This window comes from Thunnus albacares, chromosome 20, assembly GCF_914725855.1.
Source record: "Thunnus albacares chromosome 20, fThuAlb1.1, whole genome shotgun sequence".
NCBI classification, from domain to species: Eukaryota; Metazoa; Chordata; class Actinopteri; order Scombriformes; family Scombridae; genus Thunnus; species Thunnus albacares.
The window spans coordinates 24,918,680-24,932,105 of NC_058125.1; the positions used below are offsets into that span (position 1 = coordinate 24,918,680).

Sequence of the window (13,426 nt, forward strand, 5' to 3'; positions counted from 1 at the left end):
ATCACACAGTTACATATTCATATGTGGAAGCTGCCCAAGTGTTTGACCCATATTTGACCGAAAATTACCATTCAAACAAATAATTCATCGAAATCGTTTTGTTCTCCTTTTATGTAACATAGGACCATTATATAGTGTGATCGTAAATGTTTTTTCTCCATAAACAAAACATGTTAAAAACTAATGAATACACTCTTTCTGCTCTCTGAAAGCTTCATTAAGGATTAATTACCCATTTATTAATGGCTGATGAAGTATTCATGAATGATTTGTGGTTCAGATATTTGGTAAAGAGGCTAATTATGAGGGGATACTGTGAAGGGTCAGAATATGAACACTATGTAAGAATTAACCTCCAGCAAAAAAGTAGCACATAGTAAACTCAGGTCTCCACTTTATTGAGTTTTTATACTCAAGAAGAGAGCAAACATGCCCAACAGGAATATGACATTAAAGAAAAAACTCAAATCCTACACAAACTGGTTTTATTCCATCACAAATGATCCTGGTCCCTCTGACTTTTCAATTTATGAACAAATCTCCATCATTGCTCTTATCTAACTAACATTTTATTGTTGGGTAAACAGGCTCAGTGAATTAGGTGTGGAAGGTGTGTCAGTGTGTTAGAGGAGACTCTGTAGGCCAGACAGCCAGTGAACCAGTCCACATACAAAATACATGTTAGATCTCTGCTTTTCTTTATATGTTTTATTCAAGTTTCACCACAAACTGGATTTTCTAACAAACAAGAAATAACCAAGCTGCACACAGTGTTCAACTCAGGACTCCACTTTATTGAATATTTTACTCAAGTAGAGAGACGTCCAACAGGTGTTACAGAAATCACAGTCCAGGAGAACTTCAGCTCTATAAACATCAGCAAAATTCTCAAATCTATCAAGTTAGAGACAATGTTGTTACTGTCTCCTCAGAACACCACAGAGATTAAATGGCCTCTTGGTTGGACTCAGAGCAGAATGTCCAGAGCCACAACCAGAAAAACAAAGACCAGCAGAAGTTTCCTGAGTGGTTCATTATACTTGTGTTAGAAGAAGAAAAAGATCACAACATAAAACTGGAATCATCACTTTGTCAATAATTGTTGATTATTTAAATGTATGTATTTTTTAAAAAAATCTTTTTCCTTTTTTATTTTTTTTTTGTGCATGAAAAACAAAACAGCAACATCTAAATCTTAAAAAACAAAAGACAAAACTTTGTCACCGTTCACCACTAATGTCCTTAGTGAGTGAGTGGTGTTCATTAAAATCTAAAATTCAACAAAAAGAACAACTTCTACATTGAAGAGGAGACACTTGAGTTACTTAGTGTCCTAACATGTTTGAAAATGAAGAAAAGAAACACCTCCTCCATCCTTTCCTTCCTCTTCCCCAACTTCACAAGCACAAATGAAACCTCTTGTAAATTTAGATAAAGATAAATGAACAATTCTAATGTTAAGCTACAGGCACTTAAGCTACCCAATGTTCTACCTTAATCACTATTATATATTATATTATTAGCAGATACCCCAGTAAATGCTTGCAGGAGCTAATTGTGTAATGTAGCAAATATTCAGTATCCTCATATATGTCCTCACAAAACAAAAGAATTAGAAGACAGTTAAACCACATGTAGCCTGCAGCATGTTTCTCTAAAACATAATCAGATACAGTATATTCTGTAGAAGCCATTATGGTGACATAATGTTATATACCATGTAGCTACTACACAGACAAAGAAAAGGTTAACTTGGAAACATAAACAAAGAATATTCACACACCAGTATTGTGAGATGACTCCAAGATTAAAAAAAGATTTAAATGCAATTATTCAAGCTTAAATGAAGATGTTAATGTTAAGTTTTAATAAGGTAAAAGCAAAAAAAGAAAATCATGTTAGCTAACTCAACTGTTGACTTTGCCATAGGAGACTGCTGTTTAACCGCAAGTGTCCAGTGTTAAAAAATATATATATGCATATAACTACGATCGTCTCCTAACCTTAACCCCAAGGTTATAATTGTAGTCATGATGATGAAGGTCACCTAACTTTAAGGAAATAATAACTTTAACCCACACCATATGTTTCTCAAACCTTAACAAATTGATCATTTTAACCCAAACCATGATCTGTGGTTTTTGTGCTTAAACCTAACCAGACCTTAAAGGTCCAATATACAGTAATCAACCTCACTAGAACACCAGCATCTAGACCAAAGTAAATGTTGGTTCATCAATAAAGTTGTAAAGAAAAAAAAAACAGTATCTGAAACCGCTCCGCTCGCCTATCAGTTTTGTTATTGAACACTTAAGTAAAACTGTAGGACTTCATATTTTTGTGATTGACTGACCATATTGCAAACAAACACCGTGTGCAAAATGGTTCTTTCTAAAATGGACACAGGGCAGCATAGTTGGTGTAGTGCCAAATCCAGAAACCGGGGTAAAGAGGCTCTGTGAACTGAGTGCGGAAGGTGTAGAGGTGACTCAGTGTGTTACAGGAGACATCGTAGAAGGACAGTGTGCCAGCAGGGCAGTCCAGATACACTCCAACTTTTTTGCAGCCAGTACAGGGAACAGAACCACACCACACTTGGCCGCTATGCCATGCAGAGAGCCCCTGATTCTCGCCAAAATACCAGGATATCTTATTAGATCCAAGACAACTATCACATTTGTTTCCTTTCCTTCCAATTCTTTTGTATGTTACTGCCACACCAACATAATTCTTAGCGCATTTACTCCACTCTACTTCCCAGTAATGGCGCCCAGTAAGCCCCTCTCTGCACAAAACCTGGGGTTGTTGATCAAACCTCTCTGGGTGATCAGGATATGTCTGCCATTCTGTACAGGTCGCCTTTTTGTTTCCCTCAGACAGAATGAGCCAGTTGCTTGCCGTGTTTGGGTCCAGGGAGAGATTACAGGCATCTGATGGAGAGACCAAAACAATCCTCATCACTGTCTAATTCAGTTTACAACAGCATAATGACTTCAACATTCACATGTAGTCCTACATTATTTAATAACAGCATGTTAATAAAGATTTATGTTTTAGATATTTACCCAGGATTTTAATGTGCAAATCTGCTGTGGTCTTGTTTAAAACTCATCTCCTAGGGGCAACGTGGCTGTATTTGGTGGAAGTGTCAAAGCTACAGTTTTTCATTATTATGAAAACATGAAAATATAATAGTTCACCAGAATGTGATACTGTGAAAGTGATACTAAAAATGGAGCCTGTGATTGGTAGAAATGATGACCAATCGGATCTCTTTTGATAGATACAGTATTTTTTACAGTTTGATTTATTTTGGCTGAAAGTAGAAACTAATGCACAAAAAATGACTTACAATGGAGTAAAGCTCCTCTGTCTGTGATAGACTCCACAGAGGGGACGTCAGGCATTGGAAAACAACCAGTGGGCAGGTTGCCCCCCGCAGGTGAAAAGTCATCAGTGACCAGTTTGCCCTCCTTGTAGTGGTAGATGGTTGCTCCTTCATATTTGATATTTGCTGTGGTTGTTACAAGGAAACAGACACTGCTGCTGTTCTTCATGGTTTTGACAACATCATGGAAAACTTTGACTTTTTCTCTCATTTTGGATGTCACTTCATCTGAGAAGTACCAGTGGTCTTCATTGGTACTTGTCGATTTAGGGCAATCCAGGTAGTTGGTCATCGCATCAAGGCAGGGGTCAGCACTTTCCACAGAGGTGAAAACAAAGCACAGAGTATTCTCTACACCTTGATTGAGAACCTCTCTATCCAACTCTGACTGATTTTTGACAATCTTTGTGTTAATTCCCTCCATCATGTCTACACAGAACCTAATGACAGAGATTTCTCTCTCCTTGTGATCCATCCACTTGCTTAGCTTTTCCTGACTGAATGGTGACCTGTCTCTGTCTTTTAAGAGGTTTTCTAATGAGCTCTCATCTTCTTTGCCTTCACGGATGGAGAGAAGTGTTCTCTTGATGTCCTGTTGGAGCGCAGATGTGTAATAATTACACAGTTTTTGGAAACTGCTCAGCATTTTGCAAATCTGTGGAAAACACTCTGACACTGTGTCTGCCAGAGAATCGTTGCATCTCATTTCTATCTCCCTAATACCTTCCAGAGCATCTTCAGCTTTCCTCACTAGTACCACGCTGATCTCAGTAACAATGATCTCACTCTCCAGCTGAGCACATCTGAAATCCAAATTCTTCAGTGGCATCAGCCAGACCTTCAGTGGAGCAGCACGTTCTCCGTTTTCTCCCGGTATCTTTGGAAGCTCTACATAGGTCTTCACTGCATCTTCAAATGTTGTAGGGATGTTTTCAAGAATGAAGTCCCCATAGAATTTGCAGGAGAATTTGTTTGTCAGGACTTTTTCTTCATCAGTCAGCTTGATGTCAACATGCCCATCAATATTAAATGATGGAATTTTCTTTATCACAGCTTCCATGCTGCCCTGGATGTTCTGAACGCTGCTAGCATCTAACTTCTCACTGTCAAATACAAAGAAAGCATTTGCTCCATACTGGATGCCTGTAACTACATGTGTTGCAAGGCCCTTCTCAATAAGATCTGTTTGTTGCGTGTCCATGGTTCTGAGAGGAGTCATCGACAACTGCTCGACGGTGGTGGTAGCTTTGTACTGAAGTGTCACTCTGCTCTGGTTCTTGAATTTCTTCTGATCATTCAGATACTTGGCAGATCCTCCAACTTCGATAAGTCCACTCAGGAAACTTGCCTTCAAGGAAGTATCAACGTCCAGCAGAGAAGACTTGGATTCAATGGAGTCAGATGTCATAATGTGAAACTCACTGCTGGGCAGAGGGGTTTCCACTATGTTCTCTTCTATAGTTGTTTTATCCCACAAGTTGAAACCTACAAAAATTAAACATCAACCATGTGTTAAAGCAGAAAAAATATTTTGATAACATCCAGCCACATGCAGAGCTATTGTGGATCTTTCAAGGAGGAGGATTTGAAATGTTGGAAAATTAAACAATAAGTGTACTACTGACTTCACTAATGTGTCTCGAAACATGAAAACAATGGGTTTTTTTTCCTTGATTTCTTGATTCAAAGTTAATTTATCATTGAGGGCCACACTCATGTCCATCTTAACAGTTTCTTCCAACATCATATTTAGGTGACTGGATATTGTGTTCCAAGATAGCATCCGTTAATTTCAATGAAAGTTGCTCACTGCACGGTAAAAAAAAAAAAAAAAAAAAAAAGTTCAAAGAAATTAACTGTATTATTTTACAGTATGTTTTGTTTTTTCTACATTAAATGTAAATTCCATAAAAACACAGTGAATTATTTTTTATTAAAACCTAAATTAAATATTCACCATAAAAATAAAGGCTGTAATCTGTAAATGAATAAAATGGAATATTATAGTTTTTTTAACGGGATTATTCAATTACTTAATGGCCTTGAATGTTAAATTACATTGAATTCTATGTAAAAATAAAAAATAACATCAAATAACAGTTAAAAAAAAACCTTTTCTTATTCTACAGAGAATTTTTTTTAAAAAAATACAGACATTCACTTTAAACATTATCTGCATTTTTACAGTCCAACTGTTGTAAAATAATTTTAAAAAATCATTATAAAATATTGCTAGAATGTCAAACAAATTTATAAATCTCCATTAAAAAAAAAGGGAAACATCGAAGAAATACCTTAAAATTACCTAATTTAAATAAAGGCTTGTTTTATACAGTATTCTTTTGTATTATCCAATTTATCCTTAAGAACACTACATCAAAGCACAGATTTATGGATGTAAAACACAAAAAACGTTATTTATTTATATTCAAATTACCCTCCTTTAACACCCATTAATGGTATCTTGAGAGCTTTAGGCTTTAATTGTATGTGATTATCTCATCTACAGTAAATTCCTGGTAAATATTGGTTTTATACTGTACAAAAAATAGGATCATGTGAAAATGGCATACAAAAACATAATTTTAATAATCATTGCTTTATATAACCATTATTTGAAAGTAATTACAAGCAACTATCCAATATATCTACAGACTTTTCCAATTAATGTATGAGATTTACTGTATATAAACAGTATTTGACAGTAATTACAATCAACTATCCAATATATCCGTCTGACACTCTCAGAGGGATATTTTTTATATATTGTATGTACACTGCCATCATTCCTCAGAACCTCCCACTTATAGGCTATCTGAGGCTAAAGAGAGTTATTGTATTTAGGTCTTGATGCACAGCATATTGATGTTGGGGCTACATATCAAAATCAAATGGTCATAAAATGTGTGCTTCCTATGTTACATCCTGGTTGTTGAGACTGAAAGATGTCTTGATGATTGACATTGACAATTAAGTCCCTTGCCTGTTTGTAATTATGTAGACATGAATAAAACACAGATGTTGGTATAGTGGTCTGCCAACTCCTAGCAGTAGAGTAGGACTTGTATTTAGCTTAGCAATTATTTGAAGAGGGGTTAACAGCGGTACTGAGACAGGTAGGACCAACCATGCCTGTTTAAGCACTCTAGGAGCCTTTAAACATGAACATGAACCCTCACTGCATGGCCTCAGCCACTCCACAGTTCAACAAGACAACCCACAAGCAAGGTATCCTCTAAGTATAGTCGGATCAATCAATTCAATAATTGTTACAGATTGTACACAGTTGATATACCTTCAAAAATAGCATGTGTTCCTACAGTTTAAGACCAAATGTGGGACTTTTGTCTCCCCCTTCTGGCAATGAGAGTAATTACAAAAACACTACTGACACTTGCTTACATCACCACCGGTGGTTCGGATACAAGCACATAACTTGAAGCCTGACAAGATGGATTCTCTCATGATGTCGTGATCTCGCAAATCCACCTGCCTAGCAAGATAAGTAATCACCAGCAGTTTCCTGGCTGCTGTTTAATAGAGTCACATTCACAATTTGTTTCAGTAACGCTGAGGAAAGCCTAGGGCTGAAACGTGTCTCTTTTTTTTTTTTGCTGCTGTGGATCATTAAAAAAGTGATATACACTTATTTATGCTGCCCTGAGAGTATTATTGTTATAATACATATTGACATGTGCAACACATGCTTATTTTAAAAAACATAAGTAATTTCATTTAAAAAACTGAAGGTCGCCATAAAAAAGGCTGTAAATCCACTTTAAAAATGTTGGAAGCTGTCTCCCAATACATTATGTGAGACCACAACTTGAAATTGCATATGTAGTATCCATGTGTTTTTCCTTGTGAAGGTGCAATCATTTGTAGATCTAATTTTTCTTCTCTAAAATTCAAAGCCCTCATTGCAGTCCTACTGCTCCCTCTAATCATTAGGTCACTCCAACATTTCTACAGGTCAAAGGGAACAAAGAGCAAAAATCAGAGACAATATAAGGTGAATAAAGAGGGACCTCAATATGAGTAAAGCTTTACAATGGTTTACAAATGTTTTTTGGTTTTGTTTTAGCAATAGGTGAGAGATGTGTGAAAGATTGGGATTTGATGCTCAACCAAGTTCAACCAAGGCTCGAGCTTTGATAATATGGGTAATATGGGGGTGAAGTGATGTAAGACATGAATGTGAGACCTTAAAATAGTTGAAAAAAACATATAAATTTAAACATAGAAAATGTCTAAGTGACAGCCCTAGCATGTATGCTGCATGGGAGATGGACCCACTTTCCTGCTGCTCCGCTCTTTTAAGCTTCAAGTCTCTTTTTTCCAGTGAAGCATGGATAGATATACATACATTGACTGCTATGTAAATAAATTACATATTCACAATAAAGAAATCCATACATAATTATGTTAAACTAATTTTGGCCATCTGCACCGAGATTTCATTTTCTATCGATAGGCTAGATGGTCAGTAATTTTGAGAATTTTCACTGTATTGAAGATAGGATTTTAATCATGTTATTATATATATATATAATGTGTATATATGTTATTTTTTTATTTTAAATTGTATATTCCGTATAATCCAAGCTTTTGCAAAATACTGCGCCAGAGTTTTAACTGGTTCCAAATTTAGAGACTACTTCATCACTCCAAATTGAGCATCCCAACACAGGATACCAGTCAGTTTTACAAATGGTTTTAAGATTTTGTTGATCACATTGAAAGAACAGCTTGATCTGGCCTCAACCTTAATTTCAGACCTTTTTAAACCCTTAATGTCCCTGCACTAAAAGAGGCAAAGTTTGATCATGCTCAATTTCTGTTCAAGCGGTAAACTGCACTCCTTAAGAGTGGCAGCCTCATGGCCCATATCCATACCTGCGCTGATTTTCTCTCGAGCTTAATATTACCAGAACGTTACTGATTCAGACAGTTCTGATTCAGAATTGATAGCTTTTCATGACAGTGCTTCATTATTCCGTTTGCGGTCCCTCACTAGTTCAAAGTCAATGTAACTCAACCACAGCAGAATGGTCTCTCCTTCTCTCTAATCAACTGTGTGACAATTGCAATCCTTCAAGATCAGGCAAACAAGATGGTATTTTTCCTTGATGATGCTTGATGTTTGAATGATTTCAGTGTTCTAAATTAATCCAATCACTAATCAATCCACCGCAGAAAAAAGTAATCATCAGATAGAATACTGTTTCATTGTGCAAGTGCCAAATGCAGATAGATTTTCCATTTGGCGAGTAAATATACCAAAGTAGTCATGTGTTGCAGACAGAGACTCAGGCTGTAGTATAATTTGCAGGTTTTTTTTATTTGCGCCCTTTACAACCACAACAAAGCAGTATATGTAGCTTACAGTCTACCAGCATATTTTTGCTGCTGCTGTTAAAACCCACTTGCTTTGTGCTAACTACTGCAACTGGAGGAAGTTCCTTTTACTATTTTACTAGGGTTCATAATTTACTACTAAATTATGAACCCTAGATCCTGGAAAACATGTTAGATCAGATTATTTATTTTTGTTTACTTAGTTAATTAATGTGAAGTTAATTTATAAAGTTAATCAACCTGCATAATGTTCTTGAGTATTATGTTGACATTCCAAATTGTAGTTGATTTAACCCCCCTCCCCACAACAACAAAAAGCAAGGTATGAACCAAACCATGGATTTGGATTATTGTTATACCTCTAATCAATAATCAAAATTATGAATCCTAATCATAGGCATCCCTGGTTGTAGAGACTAACTAACATGTGCAATTTTCTCATGACATGGCTTGCCATTGTACCCCTTTCTCTCGTGTTTTAAATTCGTCTTTCATGGTGACTTGACTTGTGACTTAATTGACTTGTCTTGCTTGACGTTTAGCAGTGACTTAACTTGGCTTAGTTGAGCCTGAACACAGTGACTTAGGACTTGCTTGAGCCTTTAATATTAAGACTTGAGATTTGCTTGTGACTTGCACATGTTTAACTTACTCCAACTTCTGATATTTGTGAACATGAACTACTCTCTCCTAAAGCCACAAACCAGAGACGTAAGACTCAAATTTGTGATGCCATCCGGAATAAAGTCTGGAGCTGCTTCATAGACAATGAATGTGAAACTAATTTTGTAGTTTTTTTTAATACCCAAATAAGCTTTATTCTACAGTAACCTTTCATATCTGAAACATAAAATGTACCTGTATACTAGGGATGGGCGATGTCTACAGAATTGGCATATGACGATGCCCGCAGTGAAACATTGTGATGGATGATGATATCACGTGGGATAAATTACTGCATTTTGCTGTCATTTATGGTTGCACTAAGTTTCTCTCCTCTCCTCTGTTTCACTGCGGGCCGGGCTGAGTGATCCGTGCGTGTGAGTGTGTGTCCTCAGAGACAGTAAACCACGTGAAGTACTCGAGTTGACGACAACTACAGTTCCTCGTTGCGTTACTGTAAGTGCAACGAACACTCCGTGAGTAAAAAATCGATAAGAGTAATTTGATCCATGCAAAAGATGGACAGACGACGAGGGGGCTTTTAAATCACGATGTTACGATAGAAGAAGCTCAGTGGTTGATGATTGTCAGCCATTGGCGATGGACTATGGCATTACCTATTGGCCTAACCCTACCGTACTCTCAGAACATCCCCTTGGGTGTTCTCAGTGTCATCTATAACATCTTTCTCAATTCATTGTTTTTGGAAAAGCTCCAGACATTATCAGATGACATCACACATTTGAATTTTAGCAAAATAATTTTTGGATTTGGGAGAGATTTGTTCATATAACCACCAATAACATGTATGAATTTCTAAATTAGCCTTTTGCTATAATGCAACATGCAAGACATTGTACTGATATAATGTACAAAACTGATTTTCCTTCCATTAATGTCTGTTGAAGTAATCTGAATGAGAAAAAAATAAATACATTCAAGTAAAGTATTCTGGTTGAGCTCTTATTAGGTTGATCAGCTCTTATTAGGTTGATCAGCTTCAGATCCACATTATAATTCAATATGGCTGTTTATTGGTTTATTAATTTTGAAATTTTAAGGATAACACACTAAAAATAGTGAATTACTTTGTAAAGCAAGGAGTAAAAGGTAATTTTATGATACATTCTGGTTATTAAACATCTTGAAATCTCAAACATCTCAAATGGGGATCTGCATTGAATGGATTGCACAATATTGTAAAATGTCAGTAGAAAAATGTATATATTTATTTAGTGTAAAAGAAGTTGATATAAAGATACTTTTACATAGACCTTCTTGTTTTTGTACATTCAGAACCCCATACATTAATATGAAATGTCTGTAGATATATTAGGGAGGTGCTTGCAATTACTGTCAAATAATAATCATATAAAGTAAACCCTATACATTAATGGGAAAAGTATTTAGATATATTGGATAATCGATTGTAATTGCTGTAAAATAATGTTTATATTAAGTAAACCCCATACATTAATTGGAAAATCCTGTAAATATATTGGACAGTTGATTTTAATTACTGTCAAAAAATGTTTATATAAAGGTATATATATATTTACTTATTTTTTTACAGTGTGGGCACATGTCAATAATATTGTCAATAATACTATTGATTGGGAGGGAAGTCATTAATAACAGCAATAGTAATAATAGTAATAGTAATTCTATTACTCTGCCATTGTCTACATGAAGTTTTACCTGGGATTAGTTTATCCTGCCGAGCATCATAGAGCATCCCTAAGGTGAAGGGTCGACCCAGCGCAGCTACTGCCAGGATGTCGAAAGACATATTTTCGAATCTGTTGGGGAACATGACACAACATAGATCAAAGCAAACCCACACAACCTTCAATATTTGAAGTTAGTGTCACACAGGTAGACAATTCTCCACCATGACACAGACAGCGAGGGCCAAAAACAAGAAAGAGACCAGCAGACAGCTTATTGGTCTTGGAAATATTTCCAAGTTAAAATATAAGGAAAAATATTTTCACTCTGTTTGTCCTTACCTGGTGTAGTTGTGTAGATCAGAGTCTTCTTAACTTCTAACTGGAGCTTCCAGTCTGATGGTCTGTGATACTGTGAAGCAACTTTTATCCTGTTCTCTCTCCCCCTGACACGCCTCCTGATATGAATTCTGCTGCAGTATTTCCTGTTATCTCACATATCTTTTTTCAGATTTGTGAAATATGATATGTGCAGCCCTTCACACGAAACTAAACAAGACGCTTCTTTATCAGTCAGATCAAATCAAATCAAATGTCAGATGTCAGTCAACAATAATCAGAAAGTTGGTTTTTAATTAATAAATGATGTTGCAAGAGTTTGGCCCAATCACAACATCATTTTTACGACTGTTTTAATTGTTTAATCTTAACAAAGGTTTCAGTGCTGTGAAAGTTTGATTTTCTTTTAGCTTTTTCTTGGTTTGTTCTTTTGCAAAATGATTATAAACCATTTTTAGTGAACTTTAATTAAATCACTATGCTTATGTTTTTGAATTCGAACTGATTGAACCGAACACTAAATTCCACAAATATTCTATCAGCTTTTGATGGCTAAATTACTACATGTTCACATGAAAATGTTCACAACCTATGCAACTTGAATACTTCAGTAAACTCTAAAACAACCAGTTTTATACTATGTTAATGGATACCATTATTGAACCATATTAATATTGGTTTTCTATAACTTCACTTTAGGTTGATTGTGTGTACAATCCCATTCTCAACCAAGTTTTGTCTCATTATTACATTATCCAAACAATATAAGGCCCAGAAATTTCATACAAAGGCTCATACTCTATCTTAAAGGTTTAGGCTGGCGATTTTCTGTATTTTTTTTATTGTCAACAAATCTTATGTGCAGAGTCAGACCAACAATGATCTATTGTGTGTGTATCCAAAGCCTGATATATTTTAATCCTCTGTGTTGTAGACCTCTGTTGTTGGATCCTCTGTGCCGCATTAAAAACACGCCAATGAGCCACACCGCTGCACTGGATGACATGTTCATTTGTTTTGAAGAGTTTGGTCACATTAGTTTGTTTAGAAATGGCTCCAAAGACTAATAATGATCATGTTGTCAGTCTCTGGAGAGTCGTTGGGTGTAAGGCAGACGCCATGCAGTTTCTCTGTGACTAGATTGTAAATTTTCATTTTAGACTGGTGAAGACCTCTAGTCAGATCATATCAGATACCTGTCAGATACCTTTTTTAAGCTAATGACACACAGCCATTTATTTTTTTTACACTTTGTCATTTAAGCACAAACCTGGTTTAAAAAAAATGGAAACTGTTCCTCTAATGGTGTTCACAAACTTTGAGGATGACAATTAAAATGAAAATGTGATCAGCAAGTCTTTTGTTACTTGAACACTATTTGGAAAATGTTGTGTTTTGTTACAGTTACAGTGATGTCTTATCACAGGCTTTCTCATTTACACTTGGTATTTGCAATTTCATTGCACACCACATTGTGGTTGGATCACAATATGCAAATTAGGAAAGTAAAGCTGAGCTCAGCAGTCATGCTACTGTATGGGCTCAGCTTATTTTCCTTTGCTTCTCATGTTCTTACAAGCATTGGGCAATTCAGTTGAATAGTTGATGCTTTTCCTGATAAATCAAGAGACGCCTTCTACATGTAAATTTCACAATAATGACCCTGCCAAGATATTTATGGAATGTGACAGCTGCAACCGCCCTCACCAGGGCCATGATCCAAAAGAGATCGGGGGCCTAATTATATAATGTTAATCACATTTCTAAAATATAAACATTTGCAGCGTATGACAATAACTGAGCCACTAATGATGACTATGTATTTATGTACTTTTATAGCCTAATCAAATGTGATAGTCAGTGATATTATCTATGTATGCTGGTAACTCATATGGCTGGATTCATCAAGTTTGTGTGTAAACGGTTTGTGTGTAAATTGACACCATTATTGATGTATATTTATTACTTTTCTATCACTGTGTTATCAGCCTGCTTCTCAGCCAGGTTTATT

The 13,426-nt window shown here is 35.8% G+C and overlaps 1 protein-coding gene across 1 annotated transcript; it reads right to left on the minus strand.

The window, feature by feature from the left end:
• Positions 1 to 773: 773 nt before the first annotated feature.
• Positions 774 to 11,477, minus strand: LOC122971258 (stonustoxin subunit beta-like). Its single transcript, XM_044337834.1, has 4 exons — positions 11,419 to 11,477; positions 11,108 to 11,208; positions 3,353 to 4,873; positions 774 to 2,930 (listed from the first exon to the last, which is right to left on the minus strand). Exons 2-4 carry the CDS (start codon positions 11,196 to 11,198, stop codon positions 2,392 to 2,394), a joined length of 2,151 nt encoding a protein of 716 aa, XP_044193769.1. The 5' UTR covers positions 11,199 to 11,208; positions 11,419 to 11,477; the 3' UTR covers positions 774 to 2,391.
• Positions 11,478 to 13,426: the final 1,949 nt, after the last annotated feature.